Raw genomic sequence first — 27,987 nt, 5'->3', positions numbered from 1 at the left:
CAAGCCGAATAGCGTCTTCTTGCAGGTCACGGAAAGGGGCGAGTGATGATGATTGGTTGGGTGGGGGACGAATCTTCATTCGGCTTGTCCCGGAATAACACGAGTTGGTCACGAATGGAATGAACAGAAAGTAGGATTTACCTGTTACGTGGGCAGGCCAGAGGCATTCCATCTGCTCGTTCTTCACGTTTTACCAGGTAAACAATACAAATAGTGCTGATTTTTGCACAAACAACCTTCATTTACTCACTTTTCTGTTTAGTAAATACAGACACAAATTGAAATAAAATCTCTACAAAAGGATATTGAAGGATTCACACTTAGAAACAGGCCATGCCACTCTTCATTCTTAGACATAAGGATTCTATTTGACAATCTAAAAAACAAAAACACAGTTCACACTGATTTTAGATATAACCAAAGATGAATATAGATATACGCCTTTGCTATAACAATACTACAACACTACTGCTACTAAAACTACTACTACTACTACTACCACTACTACTATTACTACTACTACCACACTACTGATACTGATACTACTACACACAATTACTACTACTACTACTGCTGCTACTACTACTACTACTACTACTGCTGCTGCTTCTACTATTAACACTGCAACTACTACTACTACTACTATTCCTGCTACTGCTACTGTTCCTATTACTACTACTGTTGCTGCTGACACTACTACTGCTACTGTTGCTACTGCTACTACTACTATGACTACTGGTACCACTGTCATTACCAGTACTACTATTGCTTCTGCTACTACTACTACTACTACTACTACCACCACCACCAATACAACTACTACTACTACTACCACTACCACTACTACTATTCCTGCTGTTGCTACTAGTACTAGTACTACTACTGATTCTACTACTACTAATACTACTACTACTACTACTACCATTGTCACTACCACTACTACTATTGCTGCTGCTGCTGCTACTACTGCTACTACAGCTACTACAACTACTGCTACTACTACTACTACTACTACTACTACTACTACTACTACTATTCCTGCTGCTATTACTACTACTGTCACTACCACTACTACTATTGCTGCTGCTACTACTACTACTACTCCTACTACTACTACTGTCACTACTACTACTACTATTGCTGCTGTTGCTAGTACTACTACCACTGTCAGTACCACTACTAGTATTGCTCCTACAACAACTTCTACTACTACTACTACTATTGCTGCTACTACTACTACTACTATTGCTGCTGTTACTACTACTACTACTGCTGCTACTACTACTACTGTCACTACCACTACTTCTATTGCTGTTACTACTACTACTGCTACTACTACTACTGCTGCTGCTACTACTACTACTACTACTACTAATACTACTACTATTGCTGCTGTTGCTGCTAGTACTAGTATTACTACCACTGATGCTACTACTACTATAACTACTACTATTGCTGATGCTACTACCACCACTGCTGTTACTACTTCTACTACTATCACTGCCACTACTAGTACTAGTGATATTGCCACTGCACTGCTACCACTACTACTATTGCTGCTGTTACTACTACTACTACTTCTACTACTACTACTCCTACTACTACTACTTTCACTACCACTACTACTATTGCTGCTGTTGCTACTACTACTACCACTGTCAGTACCACTACTAGTATTGCGGCTGCCGCTACTGCTACTACTACTACTACTACTACTACTGCTACTACTTCTGCTGCTACTACTTCTTCTACTACTACCACTGATGTTACTATAACTACTGCTACTATTGCTGCTGCTACTGCTACTACTACTATTGCTGCTGCTGCTACTACTATTACTATTGCTGCTGCTACTACTACTAGAACCACTACTACTAGCACTACTACTGCCAGTGTCACTACCACTACTGCTATTGCTGCTGCAACTATGATTCCTACTACTACTATTGCTGCTGTTACTGGTACTACTACTGATGCTACTACTACTACTACTACTTCTGATGCTACTACTACTGCTACAACTACTACTACTACTATTGCTGCTGTTGCTGCTAGGACTACTACTTCTACCACTGATGCTACTACAAGTACTACTATTGCTGATGCTACTTAAACCACTGCTGTTACTATAACTACTACTTCTTCTACTACCACTGCCACTACTACTACTAGTTATACTGCCTCTGCTACTACTACTACTACTACTAGCACTACTGCTGCCACAACTGTCACTACCACTACTACTATTGCTGCTGCTTCTACTACTACTATTACTACTACTACTACTACTACTACTACTACTACTACTACTACTACTACCACTGTCACTACCAGTACTACTATTGCTGCTGGTGCTACTACTACTATTACTACTACTACTGATGCTACTGCTAGTACTAATATTGCTGCTACTACTACTACTGCTACTACTACTACTACTTCTACTACTACCACTGTCACTGTCACTACCACTACTACTTTTGCTGCTACTACTACTACTACCACCACTACCACTACTGCTACTACTGCTGCTGCTACTACTACTACTAGAACTATTGCTTCTACTACTGCTCCTACTGCTACTACTACTATTGCTGCTGCTACTACTACTACTGCTGCTACTACTACTACTACTACTACTGCCACTACCCCTGCTACTGTTGCTGCTACTACTACTATTACTACTACCACTTCTGTTAGTATAACTACTACTACTATTTCTACTACTACCACTACTACTACTACTACTACTGACACTGCTACTGCTACTACCACCACTACCTCTACCACTACTACCAATACTACTGTTGCTGCTACTACTACTACTACTACTACTACTGCTACTACTACTATTTCTACTACTACCACTACTACTACTACTACTACTGACACTGCTACTGCTACTACCACCACTACCTCTACCACTAGTACCAATACTACTGTTGCTGCTACTACTACCACTACCACTACTGCTACTACTACTACTACTACTACTACTACCACTACCACTACTGCTACCACTACTGCTACTACTACTACCACTACCACTACTGCTACTACTACTACTACTACTACTACTACTACTACTACTACCACTACTACTACTACTACTACCACTGCTGTTACTATAACTACTACTACTATTTCTACTACTACCACTACTACTACAACTACTACTGACACTGCTACTGCTTCTACCACCACTACCTCTACCACTACTACCACTACTACTTTTGCTGCTACTAATACCACTACCACTACTACTACCACTACTACTACTACTACTACCACTACTGTTACTATAACTAATTCCAGGATAAGCTACATTCGTAGGACAACATCAAGCAAGCCATCAGGAGATCACTTAAGGGACCTGCTGCCAGAGTGTTATTTAGGTTAGGCCCACATGTTGATGGAATCTCTATTTTAGCCAAGATGGACAGCGTCTTTGGCGATGTGGATGCGACGGAGACACTCTTAGCCAAGTTCTATTCTGCCAAACAGACCGAGACTGAGTCAGTAGCTACCTGGGCCGTGCTTCTGGATGATCTTTTGGGACAGGCCATAGATACAGGAGAAGTGGAATCTCACAAGTAAGACCGGATGCTTAGATCCTTGCTATGGACAGGACTTTTGCCTAACTTAAAGGACATTTCCGGCCACAAGTACGACCAGAGCCTCACCTTCAGTGATCTTCCAATCAGCCTCAGAAAAGTAGAACAGGAATTAAAGACACGTGAAGAGCCCCTGTCTACTACTCTTACTTCCACTGTTACTAAGAAGAATCCTATTCCTGGTATGGCGGCTGTCTCCAAGGAAAACAAGGAATTGGCAGAGGTCAAGGGGATGATCAGAAAACTTTCAGGTAAAATGGCTGAGAAGAAGTACGACAACCCTCTCAAGCACAGACACAACCCTCAGTTGAATTCGAGGTGCATGGTATCCACCTTTTCGGGCAGTCCATGAGATGCCATGGCAACCTCAGAGTCCTCGAGCTCGGTTTTCATCCCCTGCTTCTATTCAGGCTCAGAACAATGCAGCAAGCCTTTCACCCAAGGACAGTTCGGCCAAGGTAGGATGGACAACTGATGCATATGGACAGCCTACTCCCATCTGCTACCACTGTGGACAACCTGGACACGTCAGCTACAAGTGTACAGTTAGGATGGACCACAGCTGGAACCCGGTAAACTTAGGAGGATCCTTAATGTGGGACAAGTTATGGATTTCAGTGTACAGGGTCCCAAAGATGATGATATAACTGGCCTTGTGGGTACTGCATCAGAAGTGGAAGTTGCCGTTTATGGGGTGAACACTAAAGCCCTACTGGATACCGGAGCTACAGTATCAACCATGAGCGAGTCCTTCCATCGAGATCACCTGTCCCACATCCCCATACAGCCACTTAAAGATATCCTGCATGTAGAGTGTGCTGATGGTAAGCCACTACCATATTCTGGAGATGTAGAGACACCACTTAGGAAACCGGTATGTCTACAGCTGACCAGCAAGGTTTATTTCTTGTTGTTCCTGACAGTGACAACAACGAGAACGCACCTGTTCTTATTGGCACACACATTTTGCATGTGCTTATGGTCATGGGAACAGATGTTTACAGCGTGCTAATCTATTTAGTCTGTGGTACCTTGCCTTCAGATGTCTTGTACTTAGGGAGAAGGAGTTAGTCAAGCGCCAGAATAGGTCAGCTGTAGTGAAGAGCGCCGAGTTCAAGAGATGTATCATCCCACCTAATAGTGAAGTAAAGATTCATGGATATCTGGATAAACCTCTTGATTATCACTCCACTTGTGCTGTACTGCAGGCTAATAAGACTTCCACAATACCAGACGACCTAGACATTGCCCCAAGTCTAGTCTCCTACAACAGTAAACAGAAGATGGGAGTTGATGTTTACATCTGTAATGTCACCACCAGGACCGTTTCTATACCACCCAATGCAATACTTTGTCAAGTACAGCCAGTGACCATTGAAGACATACCCAGACACCTGCCACTAGTGATGGACCAGTGATTGAGAAGATGGACTTTGAAGAAGCGGCTGTGACTCCTGATGAACTGGCCAGAGGCAAAGATGTTATCAGACAGCACTACTACTACTACTACTACTACTACTACTACTACTACTACTACTACTACTACTAGCACAACTTCTACCACTACTACTATTGCTGCCACTAGTGATGGACCAGTGATTGAGAAGATGGACTTTGAAGAAGCGGCTGTGACTCCTGATGAACTGGCCAGAGGCAAAGATGTTATCAGACAGCACTTGGACATCTTCTCAACTGGGGATACAGATGTTGGTTACACTGACAGGGTGGTACATAGGATGAAACTGACTGATGAGTGCCATACCGCATTCATACAGTTTTAGGTTTTGAAAATGTTTAAGTAATAATTTAGTTTAGTAAAGTGTACACTGACCATGCAGTATTTAAGTAGATAACATATTGTACAGATGTATTACAATACAGTTTAGATTGACTCAAAACTTGACTACTTGCTACTACTACTACTACTACTACTACTACAACTACTACTACTACTACTCCTACTACTACTACCACTGCCACTACCACTATTGCTGCTGTTCCTAGCTTTACTAGTACTTCTTCTATTGCTGCTACAACTACTACAACTTCCACTACTGCTACCACAAGCTACAATTCCTTCTGCTGCTACTACTACTACTACTACTACTACTACTACTACCACTACTATTACTATTGCAACTTGAAATACAACTTGGGTAATTGTTATTTATGAGTATACTAAATCAGAGACCATATAATAGAGTCTATTATATGGTCTCTGACTAAATGTAATTCATAACCCGGAAGAAACTATTCAGGCCACACGTTTAAATGAGCTCTGCCCCACACTGACGAGTAATACAATACTGGGGAACTATTCAGTCCCTACTAGGACTTGCCTGATACCAATTAATCGCCCAAGGCATTGATTGTTTATTTGTTTGTTTCAGAGTCCCCTTCTTGGAATCTGAAATGCATGAATCGAACAAACTAAATGAGCAGTTGAAGGATGGAAACTGACGACAACGTGCCACAAGATGGCGCTGTGGCTAGACGTTCCACAGATACTGTAGCTTCCACAGAGGGAAGTCAGCAGGGGGGACAACCCACTACAACATCAACACCAGATGGCGCTGTGGCTAGGCGTTCCACAGATACTGTAGCTGCCACAGAGGGAAGACAGAAGCAGGGGGGACAACCCACTACAACATCAACACCAGATGGCGCTGTGGCTAGGCCTTCCACAGATACTGTAGCTGCCACAGAGGGAAGACAGAAGCAGGGGGGACAACCCATTACAACATCAACACCAGATGGCGCTGTGGCTAGACCTTCCACAGATACTGTAGCTGCCACAGAGGGAAGTCAGCAGCAGGGGAGACAACCCACTACAACATCAACACAAGATGGCGCTGTGGCTAGGCCTTCTACAGATACTATAGCTGCCACAGAGGGAAGTCAGCAGCAGGGGGGACAACCCACTACAACATCAACACCAGATGGCGCTGTGGCTAGGCCGTCCACAGATACTGTAGCTGCCACAGAGGGAAGTCAGCAGCAGGGGAGACAACCCACTACAACATCAACACCAGATGGCGGTGTGGCTAGGCCTTCCACAGATACTGTAGCTGCCACAGAGGGAAGTCAGCAGCAGGGGGAACAACCCATTACAACATCAACACCAGATGGCGCTGTGGCTAGGCCTTCTACAGATACTATAGCTGCCACAGAGGGAAGTCAGCATCAGGGAGGACAACCCACTACAACATCAACACCAGATGGCGCTGTGGCTAGGCCTTCCACCGATACTGTAGCTGCTACAGAGGGAAGACAGCAGCAGGGGGGACAACCCACTACAACATCGACACCAGATGGCGCTGTGGCTAGGCCTTCTACAGATACTTTAGCTGCCACAGAGGGAAGTCACCATCAGGGAGGACAACCCACTACAACATCAACACCAGATGGCGCTGTGGCTAGGCCTTCCACAGATACTGTAGCTGCCACAGAGGGAGAACAGCAGCAGGGGGGACAACCCACTACAACATCAACACCAGATGGCGCTGTGGCTAGGCCCTCTACAGATACTGTAGCTGCCACAGAGGGAAGTCAGCATCAGGGAGGACAACCCACTACAACATCAACACAAGATGGCGCTGTGGCTAGGCCTTCTACAGATACTGTAGCTGCCACAGAGGGAAGACAACAGCAGGGGAGACAACCTACTACAACATCAACACCAGATGGCGCTGTGGCTAGGCCTTCTACAGATACTTTAGCTGCCACAGAGGGAAGTCAGCAGCAGGGGAGACAACCCACTACAACATCAACACCAGATAGCGCTGTGGCTAGGCCTTCCACAGACTACTACTACTACTACCACTACTATACAACTAATACTACTACTATACTACTACTACTACTACTACTACTACTACTACTACTACTACTACTACTACCACTGCCACTATTGCTGCTGTTGCTACTATTACTAGTACTACTGCTATTGCTGCTACAACAACTACCACTACCACTACTTCTACCCACTACAACATCATCACCAGATGGCGCTGTGGCTAGGCCTTCCACAGATACTGTAGCTGCCACAGAGGGAAGACAGCAGCAGGGGGGACAACCCACTACAACATCAACACAAGATGGCGCTGTGGCTAGGCCTTCTACAGATACTGTAGCTGCCACAGAGGGAAGACAGCAGCAGGGGGGACAACCCACTACAACATCAACACCAGATGGCGCTGTGGCTAGGCCTTCTACAGATACTGTAGCTGCCACAGAGGGAAGTCAGCAGCAGGGGAGACAACCCACTACAACATCAACACAAGATGGCGCTGTGGCTAGGCCTACAGATACTGTAGTTGCCACAGAGGGAAGTCAGCAGCAGGGGAGACAACCCACTACAACATCAACACCAGATGGCGCTGTGGCTAGACCTTCCACAGATACTGTAGCTGCCACAGAGGGAAGTCAGCAGGGGGCACAATCCAATTCAACAACCACCCACAACTACATAGGTGAGGCTGTATGCAGACTCTCTCTCTGACTTAGTTTTCCTTTTTGAGGATACCAAATGTGGGCGGGGTGGGGTGGGGTGGGGTGGGGTGGTGGTGTGTGTGTGTGTGTGTGGGGGGGGGGGCATCTTGGCACCATAATTCACTGTGTAGAGTATGAACCCTGTGATTGTGGGTTCCTGTTCAAATTTTACAGAATCAGAACTGTATTTTGGGTTTCCCAAAAGTGGTAATCATCATTTCCCTCATTTAGCTGACATCCGTAACTCACTCACTCACTCACTTCAGTGGAGATCCAGCCACACATAGACAAAACCAGGAATCTGACTAGAAGATGTTTAATTTCAGTGGAATATATCCTAACTTCATTCCCTCTTCACTCCAGATTGTAAAGTTTCACATTATGACGTGTCCAACTCTCCTGGCATGGCAGTCGGGGATAGCAAACACCAAGGCTGTATATCTCAAGGTAGGAATTGTCAGTCGTAAATTTATCAACAAATTTGTATATAGCCAGCAGGGCTTGCTCCTTTCAAAAGTTACTGACCCTTTTCCAAACTACCTGTCCTACAACTAAATGATGGAGGCCGTAAAGCAGCCGAACCTGAGTTCACATAGCGACTGAGTTTCCCAGGAGGACTCCGAAAGTTTTAGAACTCCTCACCCATAAACCATCTTTTCCTGCACTCTCAGATGTAAACTCCGCTTCCATTCGCCTCATTTCATGGCAAATTGTGACCAAATATTGGTGTTGTTGTTGTTGTTGTACACGTCATTACAGAATGGTGGCCGGTCTTTCTACCAAGATGATCTGGATATATCATTTTTTTCTTTCCCGAGTCACGAGCAGTGTCCAATTGAATAAAGTAAATATACAGAGAGAATGGATGAAATATTGACTAGCCAGACGTGCCATCTAATGTACACGTCAGCAAGCCTAGGTAACTTTAACTGGCCACGGGCCAACGGGCCAGTAGTAAAATCGACCCCTGAAAGTAATGTAACCTTTTGTGTTTAAATGACCTGCTGTACTTCTGGGTTTTTGACCCTTGGTTGTTTGTTATTTGGAGTTATAGAATATATCTCTAGTACATAGATTTACATAACTAATGTTTAGAATTATGCTTGCAGCAAAATAATCCGAGTTTTAGCAAACACTGAATTACAATTTTTATTTTTGAAAGAGAAAACGAACTATAATGTTCATATAGCCATTATGTTCGTTCTCATTGTTTCCAGGGTGTCTGAGTGTCAGGATCAACCAGCTCAGTTATATGTTTGTGGAAACCCATGCTCTTGACAAAGCACAAGAACTTCTGAAAAGACACAACCACGTGGCCATCTGTTGAGCCCCTGGAGACGGGAAAACTAGTGCAGCTCTCAGGATCTGTGAAGCATATATGAAGAAAAAGTATCAAGTATTGTTTGTTGAAAGTATTGAAGAGTTTGACAGTGATGTTGTCATTGAACGAAAATGTGACATGCTGGTTGTGTTTGACGATGTGTTTGGTTCTGTTACATTTCCAAGCAGCTTGGAGAAGATACACAGAGTATTCAATACCTTGGTTGATATTTTACTGCGCTTTGCAAGAGACAAGGAACTGACAGCCAAAGAAAAACAAACCAAGAAGAAACATGACAAAAGTATGAAGAAGGAAGATGAGAAGCAATGTGAAGATGAAAAGACACCAGTGTGTAACTACAAGCTTCGCTTTATATTCACATCCAGAAGCTACAACTGGAATGAAGGATGTGCAAGACTGCATCAGTTCAAAGTAAATCTGTTTAAGCCGGAAGCCATTGTTGATATGATCAAGACCTGTTTAACCAGTGACGAAAAGAAACGTATCATGGCATTGTTCAGGAGTAGTCAAATGTGCGATATCTCCAGTAAGGACATGAACACCATTACTCAGTTAAAAGACAGCATGTTTGGATATCCGTTGACGTGTAAGCTGTACTTCACCAACCCAGTGTTCCAGGTGCACAGTCTTGTGGACTTCTTCCTGAAACCATTGACCTACCTGAGATGTGACCTTGACACCATTGTTCGTGAAGGCAGCAGTAGATCGGCAGCTCTGGTTCTCCTCGTCCTGTGTGGAGGGAAGTTGGACCTTGTTTCCTTGATGATGGGGACAGACGAGAAGGTCAGAGATCTGCTCCATGTTGTAAAGGAGAAGGTAGCATCATGCACTGATGCAGACATCAGCAGAGAGATCAGCAACTTTACTGGCACCTACTGCATAGTGGAAAATCATCTAGCCTCCTTCTCACATCCATCAATCCACGATGCAGCATCTTGTGCACTGGGCAATCTCAACATTGTGTTATTAGTAAAGCATTGTTCTCTGCAGTTTTTATACGAAAAAGTTCGACTGAGCAAGACTGATTCTCTGCAGACAACCCAAACTGATGATGTTACAAACATGATCCAGATCACTTCCCATCTTTACCCATTACTGATCAGCAGGCTGGTGGGGGGTATCCGGGAAGGATGCTTTAGATGGACAGTAGGCCACCCTGTATTCAGAAACGATCATTTAGCATCCTCACTGATGACGGAACTGGCCAATGACTTGCCTCATATAGTTCACCAAAAGGACAAGACATCTGGTGAATGTTTTCTATATTGGGTTTCCCTGTCAAATAATGATTTGTTGTTCCAAAGGTCACTCATACTAATAAGTAAGAATGGAAATCTTTCACATGAAATTGTGATAGACCTGAATGACAGTGCCATAGGTTGCGTGAAGGCTGGCATTGTGAGGAACCTGCAACACATTGTTGTGGTGCTAAAGAAGCATGGGGAATTTGATGTAGACAGAAGGATGCAGACAAACAAAACACAGCTCATCATTGCTGCAGAGGCTGGACACTTGGATGTGTTCAACTTTCTATTGCAAGAAGGAGCAAATGTTTCAATGAGGGACAGGGAAGGAAACAACTGCCTTCATCATGCATGTCAATCTGGAAACAAAGATATTGTCGAAGTTGTTGTTGAGAAGTTTCCAGATATGACTGATGATCCTGATGGACTGGGAAACACATCTGCAATGTTGTGTGTGATGTCAGGACACGAAGAGATCCTCAAGGTCCTGGTGTCACACGGTGCTGATCTGAAAGGGCGAGGTTATAGGTATTTACATAAGGCATGTGCAAGATGTCATATATCAATTGTTAGATATTTGTTGTCTTATGAAGATATCAACATTAATGAAAGAACAATATATCAACAGACACCAGTCATGGTGGCAGCTGAAGCCGGACACTCTGATGTTTATCACCTTCTTGTGTCAGAGGGAGCTGATCTGTCACTTACTGACACAATGCACAGAGACTGTCTGATGTTGGCATGTGAGGGAGGTGACATGTCTATAGTTAATCATCTCCTTTCTTTGAACACATTCAACATCAACAGGAAAGATTTGTACATGTGTACACCAGTCATGGTGGCAGCTGAAGCCGGACGCTCTGATGTTTATCACCTTCTTGTGTCAGAGGGAGCTGATCTCTCACCTACTGACATCATGCAAAGAGACTGTCTGATGTTGGCATGTGAGGGAGGTGACATGTCTATAGTTAATCATCTCTTTTCTTTGAACACATTCAACATCAACAGGAAAGATGGAAAGGACCATACACCAGTCATGATGGCAGCTAAAGCCGGACACTGTGATGTTTATCGCCTTCTTGTGTCAGAGGGAGCTGATCTCTCACTTACTGATTACATGAACAGAGACTGTCTGATGTTGGCATGTGAGGGAGGTGACATATCTATAGTTAAGCACCTTCTGTCTTTGAAAACTTTCAACATCAAAAGGAAAGATGGAAACGACCGTACACCAGTCATGATGGCAGCTGAAGCCGGACACTCTGATGTTTATCACCTTCTTGTGTCAGAGGGAACTGATCTCTCACTTACTGTGATAGGGGACAGAGACTGTCTGATGTTGGCATGTGAGGGAGGTAACATGTCTATAGTTAAGCACCTCCTGTCCTTGAAAACATCCAACATCAACAGGAGAGATAGGTTGGGGATTACACCAGTCATGATGGCAGCTAAAGCCAGACACTCTGATGTTTATCACCTTCTTGTGTCAGAGGGAGCTGATCTGTCACTTACTGATGACTGGGACAGAGACTGTCTGATGTTTGCATGTGAGGGAGGTGACATGTCTATAGTTAAGCACCTTCTGTCTTTGAAAACATCCAACATCAACAGGAGAGATAGGTTGGGGAGTACACCAGTCATGATGGCAGCTAAAGCTGGACACTCTGATGTTTATCACCTTCTTGTGTCAGTAGGAGCTGATCTCTCACTTGGGGCGGTCGGGTAGCCTAGTGGTTAAAGCGTTCGCTCGTCACGCCGAAGACCCGGGTTCGATTCCCGACATGGGTACAATGTGTGAAGCCCATTTCTGGTGTCCCCCGCCGTGATATTGCTGGAATATTGCTAAAAGCGGCGTAAAACCTCACTCACTCACTGATCTCTCACTTACTGATGACAGGGACAGAGACTGTCTGATGTTGGCATGTGAGGGAGGTGACATATCTAAAGTTCAGCACCTCCTGTCCTTGAAAACATCCAACATCAACAGGAGAGATAGGTTGGGGAGTACACCAGTCATGATGGCAGCTAAAGCTGGACACTCTGATGTTTATCACCTTCTTGTGTCAGAGGGAGCTGATCTCTCACTTACTGATGACAGGGACAGAGACTGTCTGATGTTGGCATGTGAGGGAGGTAACATGTCTTTAGTTAAGCACCTCCTGTCTTTGAACAAATTTAACATCAACAGGAGAGATAAGTTGGGGAGTACACCAGTCATGATTGCAATTGATGGAAGACACTCTGATGTTCATAATCTACTTGCATCAGAGGGAGCTGAATTATCTGGTGTTCACAAGTAATGGAGATCACCTACCTGTATAAAAGAATCTCTTGGCGTTGAAAATGTTTGACATAAAGATGGGGAATTGAGAATGAAACGTCAGGTATGGCTGCAGAAAACCTCCTGATCTGTATGTACTCTAGACTTTAACCTTATATCTTTTAACTTATCCTGCATTACTACTTAATGCAATACCTGCTTACATTTGACAGAAGCGAAGCTGTGTGTGGTCCAGCTGAAGAGAAAAAGTTGTTCCAACTAACCTGATGCAGGACCAAAGCGCAGTACCCTGGTGGCCCCGGAAGCGATGATGCCAAACACCTTCATATTACTGAATGTCACAGGACAGACATGTTGCTTCCAATCCACCATTTTGACTTTCTTTACGTGTTTTCGTGGCATTTGTCTTTTAGTGAGGCTTGGTATTGTTACATGCTAAATTCATTTAGGCTCAAAATAACTTTTAAGTGTTTTACACTTTCTTATTATACTATTTAATCTAAATTACACTTTGTGTTTATTCCATTAACTTGGATAATCTCGGATCATTCTGTCTTCAGGTTCAATTTATGATTGCTCATGGTATCAGTTGTCTTGGTAAAAAATCTTTAACACATCCTCACCCACGTTGCCTTAATTATGCGCATATTTGTACTATTGATTTGATGTGTGATTTTTGTACGCCCTTTCAAGCTTTCACAGGTATCAGGAGGTCTCATGTCTTGCTCAGCAGGCCCAGTGGCATTCCAGGAGATTGTCAGAAGGTGATCTGTTCTCAATATCCTGTATGGCCAACATTAGAGTCTAGAACTGACTGGCATCGTCTTCCCATGGAAACAATCAGATCCCGAATTGTGGCCTGGGGAATGTTCACATGCAAATGAAAACCCAACGTGTTTATAGCCCAACAAGTGATGTTGCATGTGCATGTCATGCTGCTGTGTTTCGGCGATTGTGTTTGTTGTTTGTCGCCAGTCTGCAATATTCCAGCTGTATCATGGTGGCTTTATGGGGAAATCTGTCTCCTAGCAGATCGTAGACATCTACCGTTTCCATGAATCCCATGATTATGAGTGTGGCGCTGTCAAATTAAGGATCACTATCTGAATAGAATTGTGTAATTGAATCATCCAAGCATGGATATTATCCCAAACTTGATTTTTAAATGATGCCCTTTGTGCCAACTGGCAATGAATTTGACTGCATTACAATACCATTTGTATCCAGAGGTTACACAATTTTGTTGAAAATTACAATAATTTAATAGGTACAGCAAAACCCTATTGTTATCCCCTGCCACAAAGTGCCATATTTCTTCACCAAACTTGGCACATAATGTCATCTCACAGCATTGAATACATTTCCTTTCTTGTTGGTAAGTTCTGGATTGCTTGAGTGTAGGTTACTCCAAAAGTGTCATGGACACAGTTGTTGCATTCACTGACTAATTTCATGCAGAAACACAACGCATTACAAATACAACAGTGTAATTGATCTTAAACCTAATCAACTGTATATATTCTTGTCAACCATACTCTGTACTTCACTTGCTTGATAACGGTGTTAGAACCTACACCGAAACCATCGCTCCTAATTGTAATAAAGAAGTTGTTCGTCCATATGTCTCATCCTTTATCATTACAAATATAGTTACATATTCTATCATAAACTGCCAGTAATAACTTTTCTTAGTGCTGCAATTAGGCCATTTACAAAAAGGCCCAGTGAACATAGTTCACAGGAGCTAATGCATTGCACACAACCGGACATGTCATATTGGTGGGGGATATGAGTATTTCATGCTTGTTTTGGATGCAACATTCACAAAAAACATATTTGTCTGTATCAATCAATACCTGGATTAACGAATTAGTGGTAATGAGTAAGGTATCCGTGCCCTACATGACAATGACAGCCATTAGGTATCCATGCCCCACATGACAATGGAAGTCATGAGTAAGGTATCCGTGCCCGACATGACAATGGAAGTCCTGAGGAAGGTATCCGTGCCCCACATGACAATGGAAGTCCTGAGTAAGGTATCCTTGCCCCACATGACAATGGAAGTCTTGAGTAAGGTATCCGTGCCCCACATGACAATAGAAGTCATGAGTAAGGTATCCATGCCCCACATGACAATGGAAGTCATGAGTAAGGTATCCGTGCCCCACATGACAATGGAAGTCATGAGTAAGGTATCCGTGCCCCACATGACAATGGAAGTAATGAGTAAGGTATCCGTGCCCCACATGACAATGGAAGTCATGAGTAAGGTATCCGTGCCCCACATGACAATGGAAGTCACGAGTAAGGTATCCGTGCCCCACATGACAATGAAAGTCATGAGTAAGGTATCCGTGCCCCACATGACAATGGAAGTCATGAGTAAGGTATCCGTGCCCCACATGACAATGGAAGTCATGAGTAAGGTGCCCCACATGACAATGGAAGTCATGAGTAAGGTATCTGTGCCCCACATGACAATGGAAGTCATGAGTAAGGTATCCGTGCCCCACATGACAATGGAAGTCATGAGTAAGATATCCGTGCCCCACATGACAATGGAAGTCATGAGTAAGGTATCCGTGCCCCACATGACAATGGAAGTCATGAGTAAGGTATCCGTGCCCCACATGACAATGGAAGTCATGAGTAAGGTGCCCCACATGACAATGAAAGTCATGAGTAAGGTATCTGTGCCCCACATGACAATGGAAGTCATGAGTAAGGTATCCGTGCCCCACATGACAATGGAAGTCATGAGTAAGGTGCCCCACATGACTAAAACTACATTCGGTGTGATATCCATTTCGATGGTATACCAAGAGATTAACAATACGTTGTTACCCTGCTGGCGCTCGGCATTAAGGGGCTAAAACAAGAACTGGTCCGCTCGGAGTCAGTATACTGTGTCTGAGTGGGGTATTCATGTTAAACTGCGGCATGGTATCTCAGTGTGCTAGCACTATAAATCGGCATCAGTCTGGACTAGTACAAGCAACCACATGCACGTGCATGCACGTCGCTATATATGTGTGTGGGAGTGGAGGTCGTGAAGATGGATTATAAATATATAATTTAGGGTTGTTTTATATATTGTGAACAGATATACTTGGTATAATTAAATATTTGTGTGAGTATTTGGTTTCTAAGCTACCCCTACACAAACACCTCTGTGTGATGTCAGATCTTAAATGTGAACGAGCTTTGAATATCAAAACTTGTTTGTTGTTAAACTAAGCAATATTCCGCCTATATGACGGCTGCTGGTATATAATCGAGACATCACCAGGTGAACCAGTAACTAACATTGTAAGCAACGATCCACGCGGTCGAGGTACGATGGCACGGGTCAACCAAGTTACAAACAAGTGTGACCAACCCATCCATTAAGCCACCTCGTATGACAAGCATTGCGCTACTTGGGAATCCTCACGGGGTTTGAATAGTAGTAGTAGTAGTAGTAGTAGTAGTTTGAATATCAACGTAGTCTCACTATGTTGTTGATATGTGTTTAGAAATACTTTAATACATCTCTTAGACATGGTGGATATGGCATTCCTTCATAATTTTATTGTAATTAATTCAAATAAAATGTGTGTACTATTTGTGAACGCCGTCCATGATATGCATGGACAGATTCAATCATGAAATAAATTCACCAGTGAAGATCCAGGGTAGAATAGGTCTTCAGCAACCCATGCTTATCGTAAAAGGCGACTATGCTTGTCGTAATAGGCGACTAACGGGATCAGGTGGTCAGACTCGCTGACTTGGTTGATGCATGTCATCGTATCCCAATTGCGTGGATCGATGCTCATGATGTCAATCACTGGATTGTCTGGTCCAGACTCGATTATTTACAGACCGCCTTCATATAGATGGAATGTTGCTGAGTGCGGCGTTAAACAACAAATATACAAACAAACAAACATGAAATAAATTAGGTTTAAAAATGTCGTTTCAAGCATTGAAAGGGTAATGTCAAATTGGCTACCTTAACTGAATATGGCAGAGAAATTCATCGCTGAAAATACTTAAAACACCTTCGTCTTGTCAGTTTTCCTCAACTAATTTTAATATCTCATTAAAAAAATAATAATTTACAAATAAAAGATGAACAGCTGAGAATGAATGAGTTGAATGGCTTGCCAAATATACTTTTGTACAAAAGATTATACGAGTATTTATATCAGAGAGGTCAATACTTTTACAACAGGAATAAGCGAGCGCTGCTATACCGCCAACCATCAATTTTACTATACGATGTGGTAAGAATAAGAGTTATCGTTCTTGTTTGAAGTAGTTGGGTGGCTTTCCATTCGTGACAAACTCGTGTTATTCCGGGACAAGTCGAATAGCGTCTTCTTGCAGGTCACGGAAATGGGCGAGTGGTGACGATTGGTCGGGTGGGGGACGAATCCTCATTCGGCTTGTCCCGGAATAACACGAGTTGGTCACGAATGGAATGAACAGAAAGTAGGATTTACTTGTTACGTGGGCAGGCCAGAGGCATTCCATCTGCTCGTTCTTCACGTTTTACCAGGTAAACAATACAAATAGAGCTGATTTTTGCACAAACAACCTTCATTTACTCACTTTTCTGTTTAGTAAATACAGACACAAATTGAAATAAAATCTCTACATACTACTATTGCTGCTACTGCTACTACTACTGTTCCTATTACTACTACTGTTGCTGCTGACACTACTACTGCTACTACTACTGCTACTGTTGCTACTGCTACTACTACTATTACTACTGGTACCACTGTCACTACCAGTACTACTATTGCTTCTGCTACTACTACTACTACTACTACTACTACTACTACCACTACCACTACTACTATTGCTGCTGTTGCTACTACTACTACTACTACTACTACTACTACTACTTCTACTACTACTACTACAGCTACTATTGCTCCTGCTACTACTACTACTATTGTCACTACCACTACTACTATTGCTGCTGCTACTACTACTACTACTACTACTACTACCACTGTCATTACCAGTACTACTATTGCTGCTGATGCTACTACTACTACTACTCCTACTACTACTGTCACTACCACTACTACTATTGCTGCTGATGCTACTACTACTACTACTACTACTCCTACTACTACTGTCGCTACCACTTCTACTATTGCTGCTGCTACTACTACTACTACTACTACTACTACTACTACCACTACTACCACTACTGCTACTACAGCTGCTGATACTACAACTACTCCTACTACTACTACTACTACTACTATTGCTACTACTGCTGCTACTGCTACTACTACTATTACTACTGGTACCACTGTCACTACCAGTACTACTATTGCTTCTGCTACTACTGCCACTACTACTACTACTACTACTACTACTACTACTACTACTGACACTGCTACTGCTACTACCACCACTACCTCTACCACTACTACCACTACTAATGTTGCTGCAACCACTACTACTACTACTACCACTACCACTACTACTACAACTACCACTACTGCTACTACTACTACTACTACTACTACTACTACTACCACTACTACTACCACTACTGTTACTACTAATACTCCTACTACTACCACTACTACTGTTGCTGCTGCTGCTACTACTACTACTACTACCACTACTACCACTACTGCTACTACTACTACTACTACTACTACTACTACCACTACTACTACCACTACTGCTACTACTAATACTCCTACTACTACCACTACTACTGTTGCTGCTGCTGCTACTACTACTACTACTACTACCACTACTACCACTACTGCTACTACTACTACTACCACTACTGTTACTATAACTAGTTCCAGGATAAGCTACATTCGTAGGACAACATCAAGCAAGCCATCAGGAGATCACTTAAGGGACCTGCTGCCAGAGTGTTATTTAGGTTAGGCCCACATGTTGATGGAATCTCTATTTTAGCCAAGATGGACAGCGTCTTTGGCGATGTGGATGCGACGGAGACACTCTTAGCCAAGTTCTATCCTGCCAAACAGACCGAGACTGAGTCAGTAGCTACCTGGGCCGTGCGTCTGGATGATCTTTTGGGACAGGCCATAGATACAGGAGAAGTGGAATCTCACAAGTAAGACCGGATGCTTAGATCCTTGCTATGGACAGGACTTTTGCCTAACTTAAAGGACATTTCTGGCCACAAGTACGACCAGAGCCTCACCTTCAGTGATCTTCCAATCAGCCTCAGAAAAGTAGAACAGGAATTAAAGACACTGAAGAGCCCCTGTCTACTACTCTTACTTCTACTGTTACTAAGAAGAATCCTATTCCTGGTATGGCGGCTGTCTCCAAGGAAAACAAGGAATTGGCAGAGGTCAAGGGGATGATCAGAAAACTTTCAGGTAAAATGGCTGAGAAGAAGTACGACAACCCTCTCAAGCACAGACACAACCCTCAGTTGAATTCGAGGTGCATGGTATCCACCTTTTCGGGCAGTCCATGAGATGCCATGGCAACCTCAAGGTCCTCCAGTTCGGTTTTCATCCCCTGCTTCTATTCAGGCTCGGAACAATGCACGGGGACAGCAAGCCTTTCACCCAAGGACAGTTCGGCCAAGGCAGGATGGACAACTGATGCATATGGACAGCCTACTCCCATCTTCTACCGTTGTGGACAACCTGGACACGTCAGCTACAAGTGTACAGTTAGGATGGACCACAGCTTGAACCCGTGAAACTGAGGAGAATCTAAATGTGGGACAAGTTATGGATTTCAGTGTACAGGGTCCCAAAGATGGTGATATAACTGGCCTTGTGGGTACTGCATCAGAAGTGGAAGTTGCCGTTTATGGGGTGAACACAAAAGCCGTACTGGATACCAGAGCTACAGTTTCAACCATGAGCGAGTCCTTCCATCGAGATCCCCTGTCCCACCTCCCTATACAGCCACTTAAAGGTATCCTGCATGTACAGTGTGCTGATGGTAAGCCATTACCATATTCCGGAGATGTAGAGACACCACTTAGGTAACCAGTATGTCTACAGCTGACCAGCAAGGTTTATTTCTTGTTGTTCCTGACAGTGACAACAACGAGAACGCACCTGTTCTTATTGGCACAAACATTTTGCATGTGCTTATGGTCATGGGAACATATTGTTACAGCGTGCTAATCTATTTAGCCCCTGGTACCTTGCCTTCAGATGTCTTGTACTTAGGGAGAAGGAGTTAGTCAAGCGCCAGAATAGGTCAGCTGTAGTGAAGAGCGCTGAGTTCAAGAGATTTATCATCCCACCTAATAGTGAAGTAAAGATTCATGGATATCTGGATAAACCTCTTGATTATCACTCCACTTGTGTTGCACTGCAAGCTACTAAGACTTCCACAATACCAGATGACCTAGGCAATGCCCCAAGTCTAGTCTCCTACAACAGTTTAGTGAAGTGTATACTGACCATGCAGTATTTAAGTAGATAACATATTGTATAGATGTATTACCATACAGTTTAGATTGACTCAAAACTTGACTACTTGCTACTACTACTACTACTACTACTACTACTACTACTACTACTACCACTGCCACTACCACTATTGCTGCTGTTCCTACCTTTACTAGTACTTCTACCATTGCTGCTACAACTACTACTACTTCCACCACTGCTACCACAAGCTACAATTCCTTCTGCTGCTGCTGCTACTACTACTACTACTACTACTACTACTACTTCTACCACTACTACTACTATTGCAACTTGAAGTACAACTTGAGTAATTGTTAATTATGAGTATACTAAATGTAATTCATAACCCGGAAGAAACCCTCAGGCCACAGGTTTAAATGAGCTCTGCCCCACACTGACGAGTAATAGAATGGTGGGAAACTAGTCAGTCCCCACTGGGACTTGCCTGATACTAATTAATCTCTCAAGGCATGGTTTGTTTGTTTGTATGTTTCAGAGTCCCCTTCTTGGAATCTGAAATGCATGCATCGAACAATCTAAATGAGCAGTTGAAGGATGGAAACTGACGACAACGTGCCACAAGATGGCGCTGTGGCTAGGCCTTCTACAGATACTGTAGCTGTCACAGAGGGAAGTCAGCAGCAGGGGAGACAACCCACTACAACATCAACACCAGATGGCGCTGTGGCTAGTCCTTCCACAGATACTGTAGCTGCCACAGAGGGAAGACAGCAGCAGGGGGGACAACCCCCTACAACATCGACACCAGATGGCGCTGTGGCTAGTCCTTCCACAGATACTGTAGCTGCCACAGAGGGAAGACAGCAGCAGGGGGGACAACCCCCTACAACATCGACACCAGATGGCGCTGTGGCTAGTCCTTCCACAGATACTGTAGCTGCCAAAGAGGGAAGACAGCAGCAGGGGGGACAACCCCCTACAACATCGACACCAGATGGCGCTGTGGCTAGGCCTTCCACAGATACTGTAGCTGCCACAGAGGGAAGTCAGCAGCAGGGGGGACAACCCACTACAACATCAACACCAGATGGCGCTGTGGCTAGGCGTTCCACAGATACTATAGCTGCCACAGAGGGAAGTCAGCAACAGGGGGCACAATCCATTTCAACAACCACCCACAACTACATAGGTGAGGCTGTATGCAGACTCTGTCTTAGTCTTCCTTTTTGAGGATACCAAAAGGGGGGGAGGTCATCTAGGCACCATAATTCACTGTGTAGAGTATAATCCCATGGTTGTTGGAGAACCCTATGATTGTGAGTTCCAGTTCAAATTTTACAGAATCAGAACTGTATTTTGGGTTTCCCCAAAGTGGTAATCATCTAAGACTTGCATCACTTCCCTCATTTAGCTGACATCCGTAACTCACTCACTCACTCACTTCAGTGGAGAGCCAGCCACACATAGACAAAACCAGGAATCTGACTAGAAGATGTTTAATTTCAGTGGAATATATCCTAACTTCATTCCCTCTTCACTCCAGATTGTAAAGTTTCACATTTTGACGTGTCCAACTCTCCTGGCATGGCAGTCGGGGATAGCAAACACCAAGGCTGTATATCTCAAGGTAGGAATTGTCAGTCGTAGATTTATCAATAAATTTGTATATAGCCAGCAGGGCTTGCTCCTTTCAAAAGTTTTATACTGGCCCTTTTCCAAATTACCTGTCTTACAACTAAATGATGGAGGCTGTAAAGCAGCCGAACCTGAGTTCACAGAGCGACTGAGTTTCCCAGGAGGACTCAGAAAGTTGTAGAACTCCTCACCCCTAACACATCTTTTCCTGCACTCTCAGATTTAAACTCCGCTTCCATTTGCCTCATTTCATGGCGAATGTGAGCAAATATGGGTGTTGTTGTACACGTCATTACAGAATGGTCGCCGGTTGTGTCTTTCTACCAAGATGATCTGGATATATCATTTTTTTCTTTCCCCCTATATATTTTCTCATCAACATTACATGAGTCACGAGCAGTGTCCAATTGAAAAAAGTAAATATACAGAGAGAATGGATGAAATATTGACTAGCCAGACGTGCCATCTAATGTACATGTCAGCAAGCCTAGGTAATTTTAACTGGACACGGGCCAACGGGCCAGTAGTAAAATCGACCCCTGTAAGTTATGAAACAACCTTTTGTGTTTAAATGACCTGCTGTACTACTGGCTTTTTGACCCTGGTTGTTTGTTGTTTGAAGTTAAAGAATATATCTCTAGTACATAGATTTACATAACTTATGTTGTTTAGATTTATGCTTGCAAACACTGAATTACAATTTTTATTTTTGAAAGAGAATAACAAAATATAATGTTCATATAGCCATTATGTTTGTTCTCATTGTTTCCAGGGTGTCTGAGTGTCAGGATCAACCAGCTCAGTGATATGTTTGTGGAAACCCATGCTCTTGACAAAGCACAAGAACTTCTGAAAAGACACAAACACGTGGCCATCTGCGGAGCCCCTGGAGACGGGAAAACTACTGCAGCTCTCAGGATCTGTGAAGCATATATGAAGAAAAAGTATCAAGTATTGTTTGTTGAAAGTATTGAAGAGTTTGACAGTGATGTTGTCATTGAACGAAAATGTGACATGCTGGTTGTGTTTGACGATGTGTTTGGTTCTGTTACATTTCCAAGCAGCTTGGAGAAGATACACAGAGTATTCAATGCCTTGGTTGATGTTTTACTGCGCTTTGCAAGAGACAAGGAACTGACAGCCAAAGAAAAACAAACCAAGAAGAAACATGACAAAAGTATGAAGAAGGAAGATGAGAAGCAATGTGAAGATGAAAAGACACCAATCTGTAACTACAAGCTTCGCTTTATATTCACATCCAGAAGCTACAACTGGAATGAAGGATGTGAAAGACTACATCAGTTCAAAGTAAATCTGTTTAAGCCGGAAGCCATTGTTGATATGATCAAGACCTGTTTAACCAGTGACGAAAAGAAACGTATCATGGCATTGTTCAGGAGAAGTCAAATGTGCGATATCTCAAGTAAGGACATGAAAACCATTACTCAGTTAAAAGACAGCATGTTTGGATATCCGTTGACCTGTAAGCTCTACTTCACCAACCCAGTGTTCCAGATGCACAGTATTGTGGACTTTTTCCTGAAACCATTGACCTACCTGAGATGTGACCTTGACACCATTGTTCGTGAAGGCAGCAGTAGATCGGCAGCTCTGGTTCTCCTCGTCCTGTGTGGAGGGAAGTTGGACCTTGTTTCCTTGATGATGGGGACAGACGAGAAGGTCAGAGATCTGCTCCGCGTTGTAAAGGAGAAGGTAGCATCATGCACTGATGCAGACATCAGCAGGGAGATCAGCAACTTTACCGGCACCTACTGCATAGTGGAAAATCATCTAGTCTCCTTCTCACATCCATCCATCCACGATGCTGCATCTTGTGCCCTGGGCAATCTCAACATTGTGTTATTAGTAAAGTATTGTTCTCTGCAGTTTTTATACGAAAGAGTTCGACTGAGCAAGACTGATTCTCTGCAGACAACCCAAACTGATGATGTTACAAACATGATCCAGATCACTTCCCGTCTTTACCCATTACTGATCAGCAGGCTGGTGGAGGGTATCCGGGAAGAATGCTTTAGATGGACAGTAGGCCACCCTGTATTCAGAAACGATCAATTAGCATCCTCACTGATGACGGAACTGGCCAATGACTTGCCTCATAAAGTTCACCAAAAGGACAGGACATCTGGTGAATGTTTTCTATATTGGGTTTCCCTGTCAAATAATGATTTGTTGTTCAGAAGGTCACTCATACTAATAAGTAAGAATGGAAATCTTTCACATGAAAGTGTGATAGACCTGAATGACAGTGCCACAGGTTGCGTGAAGGCTGGAATTGTGAGGAACCTGCAACACATCGTTGTGTTGCTGAAGAAGCATGGGGAATTTGATGTAGACAGAAGGATGCAGACAAACAAAACACAGCTCATCATTGCTGCAGAGGCTGGACACTTGGATGTGTTCAACTTTCTACTGCAAGAAGGAGCAAATGTTTCAATGAGGGACAGGGACGGAAACAAATGCCTTCATCATGCATGTCAATCTGGAAACAAAGATATTGTCAAAGTTGTTGTTGAGAAGTTTCCAGATATGACTGATGATCCTGATGGACTGGGAAACACATCTGCAATGTTGTGTGTGATGTCAGGACACGAAGAGATCCTGAAGGTCCTGGTGTCACACGGTGCTGATCTGAAATGGCGAGATTATTGTTATTTACATATGGCATGTGCAAGATGTCATATATCAATCATCAGATATTTGTTGTCTTATGAAGATATCAACATTAATGAAAGAACAGTATATGAACAGTCACCAGTCATGGTGGCAGCTGAAGCCGGACATTCTGATGTTTATCACCTTCTTGTGTCAGAGGGAGCTGATCTCTCACTTACTGCTAACAGGGGCAGAGACTGTCTGATGTTGGCGTGTAAGGGAGGTAACATATCTATAGTTGAGCACCTCCTGTCCTTGAAAACATTCAACATCAACAGGAGAGATTGGTTGGGGAGTACACCAGTCATGATGGCAGCTGAAGCCGGACATTCTGATGTTTATCACCTTCTTGTGTCAGAGGGAGCTGATCTCTCACTTACTGATAACAGGGGCAGAGACTGTCTGATGTTGGCGTGTAAGGGAGGTAACATATCTATAGTTGAGCACCTCCTGTCCTTGAAAACATTCAACATCAACAGGAGAGATTGGTTGGGGAGTACACCAGTCATGATGGCAGCTGAAGCCAGACACTATGATGTTTATCACCTTCTTGTGTCAGAGGGAGCTGATCTCTCACTTACTGATAACAGGGGCAGAGACTGTCTGATGTTGGCATGTGAGGGAGGTAACATATCTATAGTTAAGAATCTCCTGTCCTTGAAAACATTCAACATCAACAGGAGAGATTGGTTGGGGAGAACACCAGTCATGATGGCAGCTAAAGCCGGACACTGTGATGTTTATCACCTTCTTGTGTCAGAGGGAGCTGATCCCTCACTTACTGATTACGATGACAGAGACTGTCTGATGTTGGCATGTGAGGGAGGTAACATGTCTATAGTTAAGCACCTACTATCTCTGAAAAAATTCAACATCAACATGAGATATTGGTTCAACCGTACACCAGTCATGATGGCAGCTGCAGCTGGACATTCTGATGTTTTTCACCTTCTTGTGTCAGAGGGGGCTTATCTATCACTTACTGATTACAATGACAGAGACTGTCTGATGTTGGCATGTGAGGGAGGTAATATGTCTATAGTTAAGCACCTACTATCTCTGAAAACATTCAACATCAACAGGAGAGATAGTTTGAACCGTACACCAGTCATGATGGCAGCTAAAGCCGGACATTCTGATGTTTATCACCTTCTTGTGTCAGAGGGAGCTGATCTGTCATTAATTGATTGCAGGGACAGAGACTGTCTGGTATTGGCATGTGAGGGAGGTAACAAGTCTATAGTTATGCACCTACTATCTTTGAAAAAATTCAACATCAACAGGGGAGATATGATTGGGAGTACATCAGTCATGATGGCAGCTGAAGCCGGACATTCTGATGTTTACCACCTTCTTGTGTCAGAGAGAGCTGATCTCTCACTTACTGATGACAGGGACAGAGACTGTCTAATGTATGCATGTGAGGGAGGTAACAAATCAATAGTTAAGCACCTCCTGTCCTTGAAAACATTCAACATCAACAGGAGAGATAGGTTGGGGATTACACCAGTCATGATGGCAGCTGATTCCAGACACTCTGGTGTTCATAATCTACTTGTGTCAGAGGGAGCTGATCTATCTGGTGTTCACAAGTAATGGAGATCACCTACCTGTATAAAAGAACCTCTTAGCGTTGAAAATGTTTGACATAAAGATGGGGAATTGAGAATGAAACGTCAGGTATGGTTGCAGAAAACCTCCTGATCTGTATGTACTCCAGACTTTAACCTTATATCTTTTAACTTATCCTGCATTACTACTTAATGCAATACCTGCTTACATTTGACAGAAGCGAAGCTGTGTGTGGTCCAGGTGAAGAGAAAAAGTTGTTCCAACTAACCTGATGCAGGACCAAAGCGCAGTACCCTGGTGGCCCCGGAAGCGATGATGTCAAACAACCTCACGTTACTGCTTGTCACAGGACAGACATGTTGCTTCAGTAAATCGTCCAGTGTGATCTTGTGTTTGGTGCCTTCTTGTTGTTCCGATCCACCATTTTGACTTTCTTTACGTGTTTTCGTGGCATATGTCTTTCAGTGTGGCGTGTGGCGTGTGGCGTGGTCTTGTTACATGCTCAAATACCTTTCAAGTGTTTTACACTTTCTTATTATACTGTTTAATCTAAATTACACTTTGTGTTTATTCCATTAACTTGGATAATCTCGGATCATTCTGTCTTCAGGTTCAATTTATGATTGCTCATGGTATCAGTTGCCTTGGTAAAGAATCTTTAACACATCCTCACCCACGTTGCCTTAATTATGCGCATATTTGTACTATTGATTGATGTGTGATTATTGTACGCCCTTTCAAGCTTTCACAGATGACAGGAGGTCTAATGTCTTGCTCAGCAGGCCCAGTGGCATTCCAGGAGATTGTCAGAAGGTGATCTATTCTTCCTATCTTGTATGGCCACCATTAGAGTCTAGAACTGACTGACATCGTCTTCCCATGGAAACAATCAGATCCCGAATTGTGGCCTGGAGAATGTTCACATGCAAATGAAAACCCAACGTGTTTATAGCCCAACAAGTCATGTTGCGTGTGCATGTCATGCTGCTGTGTTTCGGCGATTGTGTTTGTTGTTTGTCGCCAGTCTGCAATATTCCAGCTGTATCACGGTGCCTTTATGGGGAAGTCTGTCTCCTAGCAGATCGTAGACATCTACCGTTTCCATGAATCCCATGATTATGAGTGTGGCGCTGTCAAATCAAGGATCACTATCTGAATTGAATCGTGTAATTGAATCATCCAAGCATGGATATTATCCCAAACTTGATTTTCAAATGCTGCCTTTTGTGCCAACTGGCAATGAATTTGACTACATTACAATACCATATGTATCCAGAGCTTACACAATTTTGTTGAAAATTACAATAATTTAATAGGTACAGCAAAACCCTATGCCACAAAGTGGAAGGGGGATATAGGAATGGGTGCCGTCCTTCTGTCACATTTCGTTTCCGGAGCAGATCTTGAAAAATGTTCCATATTTCTTCACCAAACTTTGCACATCGATAGGTCTAGTGGTGAACTGGTGCCTTTTGATAGTTTGGGATTTAAAAAAAATAATTTTGTTCGAGTTTCCATGGCAATGACTTTGACATAGACAGATGGTGGCGATAGTCCTCGTTTCCAGAGCAGATCTTGAAAACCGTACCATATTTCTTCTCCAAACTTGGCACATAATGTCATATCGCAGTATTGAATACATTTCCTTTCTTGTTGGTAAGTTCTGCATTGCTTGAGTGTATGTTACTCCAAAAGTGTCATCGACACAGTTGTTGCATTCACTGACTAATTT

The 27,987-nt window shown here is 43.3% G+C and overlaps 1 protein-coding gene and 1 pseudogene across 3 annotated transcripts; one reads left to right on the top strand and one right to left on the bottom strand.

Moving 5' to 3' along the window:
• Window positions 1–64: 64 nt before the first annotated feature.
• On the top strand, window positions 65–27,936 carry LOC124127497 (serine/threonine-protein phosphatase 6 regulatory ankyrin repeat subunit C-like). Of its 3 annotated transcripts, none has more exons than XM_048386432.1 (5): window positions 65–197; window positions 6,005–6,181; window positions 20,998–21,564; window positions 21,919–22,002; window positions 22,783–27,936. In XM_048386432.1, the coding sequence occupies exons 2-5, from the start codon at window positions 6,064–6,066 to the stop codon at window positions 26,277–26,279; spliced, it is 4,266 nt and encodes a 1,421-aa protein (XP_048242389.1). In that variant the 5' UTR covers window positions 65–197; window positions 6,005–6,063; the 3' UTR covers window positions 26,280–27,936. The 3 variants fall into 3 exon arrangements, with proteins under 3 accessions (XP_048242389.1, XP_048242391.1, XP_048242390.1); XM_048386434.1 differs by lacking the exons at window positions 65–197; window positions 6,005–6,181 and adding an exon at window positions 17,419–17,521 and having other exon boundaries at window positions 20,911–21,013; window positions 21,107–21,564; XM_048386433.1 differs by lacking the exons at window positions 65–197; window positions 6,005–6,181 and adding an exon at window positions 17,419–17,521 and having other exon boundaries at window positions 20,911–21,564.
• On the bottom strand, window positions 321–1,978 carry LOC125374858 (annotated as a pseudogene).
• Window positions 27,937–27,987: the final 51 nt, after the last annotated feature.

This window comes from Haliotis rufescens, unplaced genomic scaffold, assembly GCF_023055435.1.
Source record: "Haliotis rufescens isolate VD_foot unplaced genomic scaffold, xgHalRufe1.0.p SCAF_6, whole genome shotgun sequence".
Lineage (NCBI taxonomy): Eukaryota > Metazoa > Mollusca > Gastropoda > Lepetellida > Haliotidae > Haliotis > Haliotis rufescens.
The sequence above is the reverse complement of the archived record's forward strand: the minus strand, read 5'-3'. Positions and strand labels throughout refer to the sequence as shown.

Excerpts from the sequence above, each read along its gene's own strand:
- LOC124127497 (XM_048386432.1), top strand. The coding sequence starts at position 6,064 with ATGGAAACTGACGACAACGTGCCACAAGATGGCGCTGTGGCTAGACGT. Across the intron at positions 6,182-20,997 it reads CACTACAACATCAACACCAG|ATGGCGCTGTGGCTAGGCCT; the intron begins ATGGCGCTGTGG and ends ACGTGCCACAAG. Across the intron at positions 22,003-22,782 it reads CCAAGGCTGTATATCTCAAG|GGTGTCTGAGTGTCAGGATC; the intron begins GTAGGAATTGTC and ends CATTGTTTCCAG.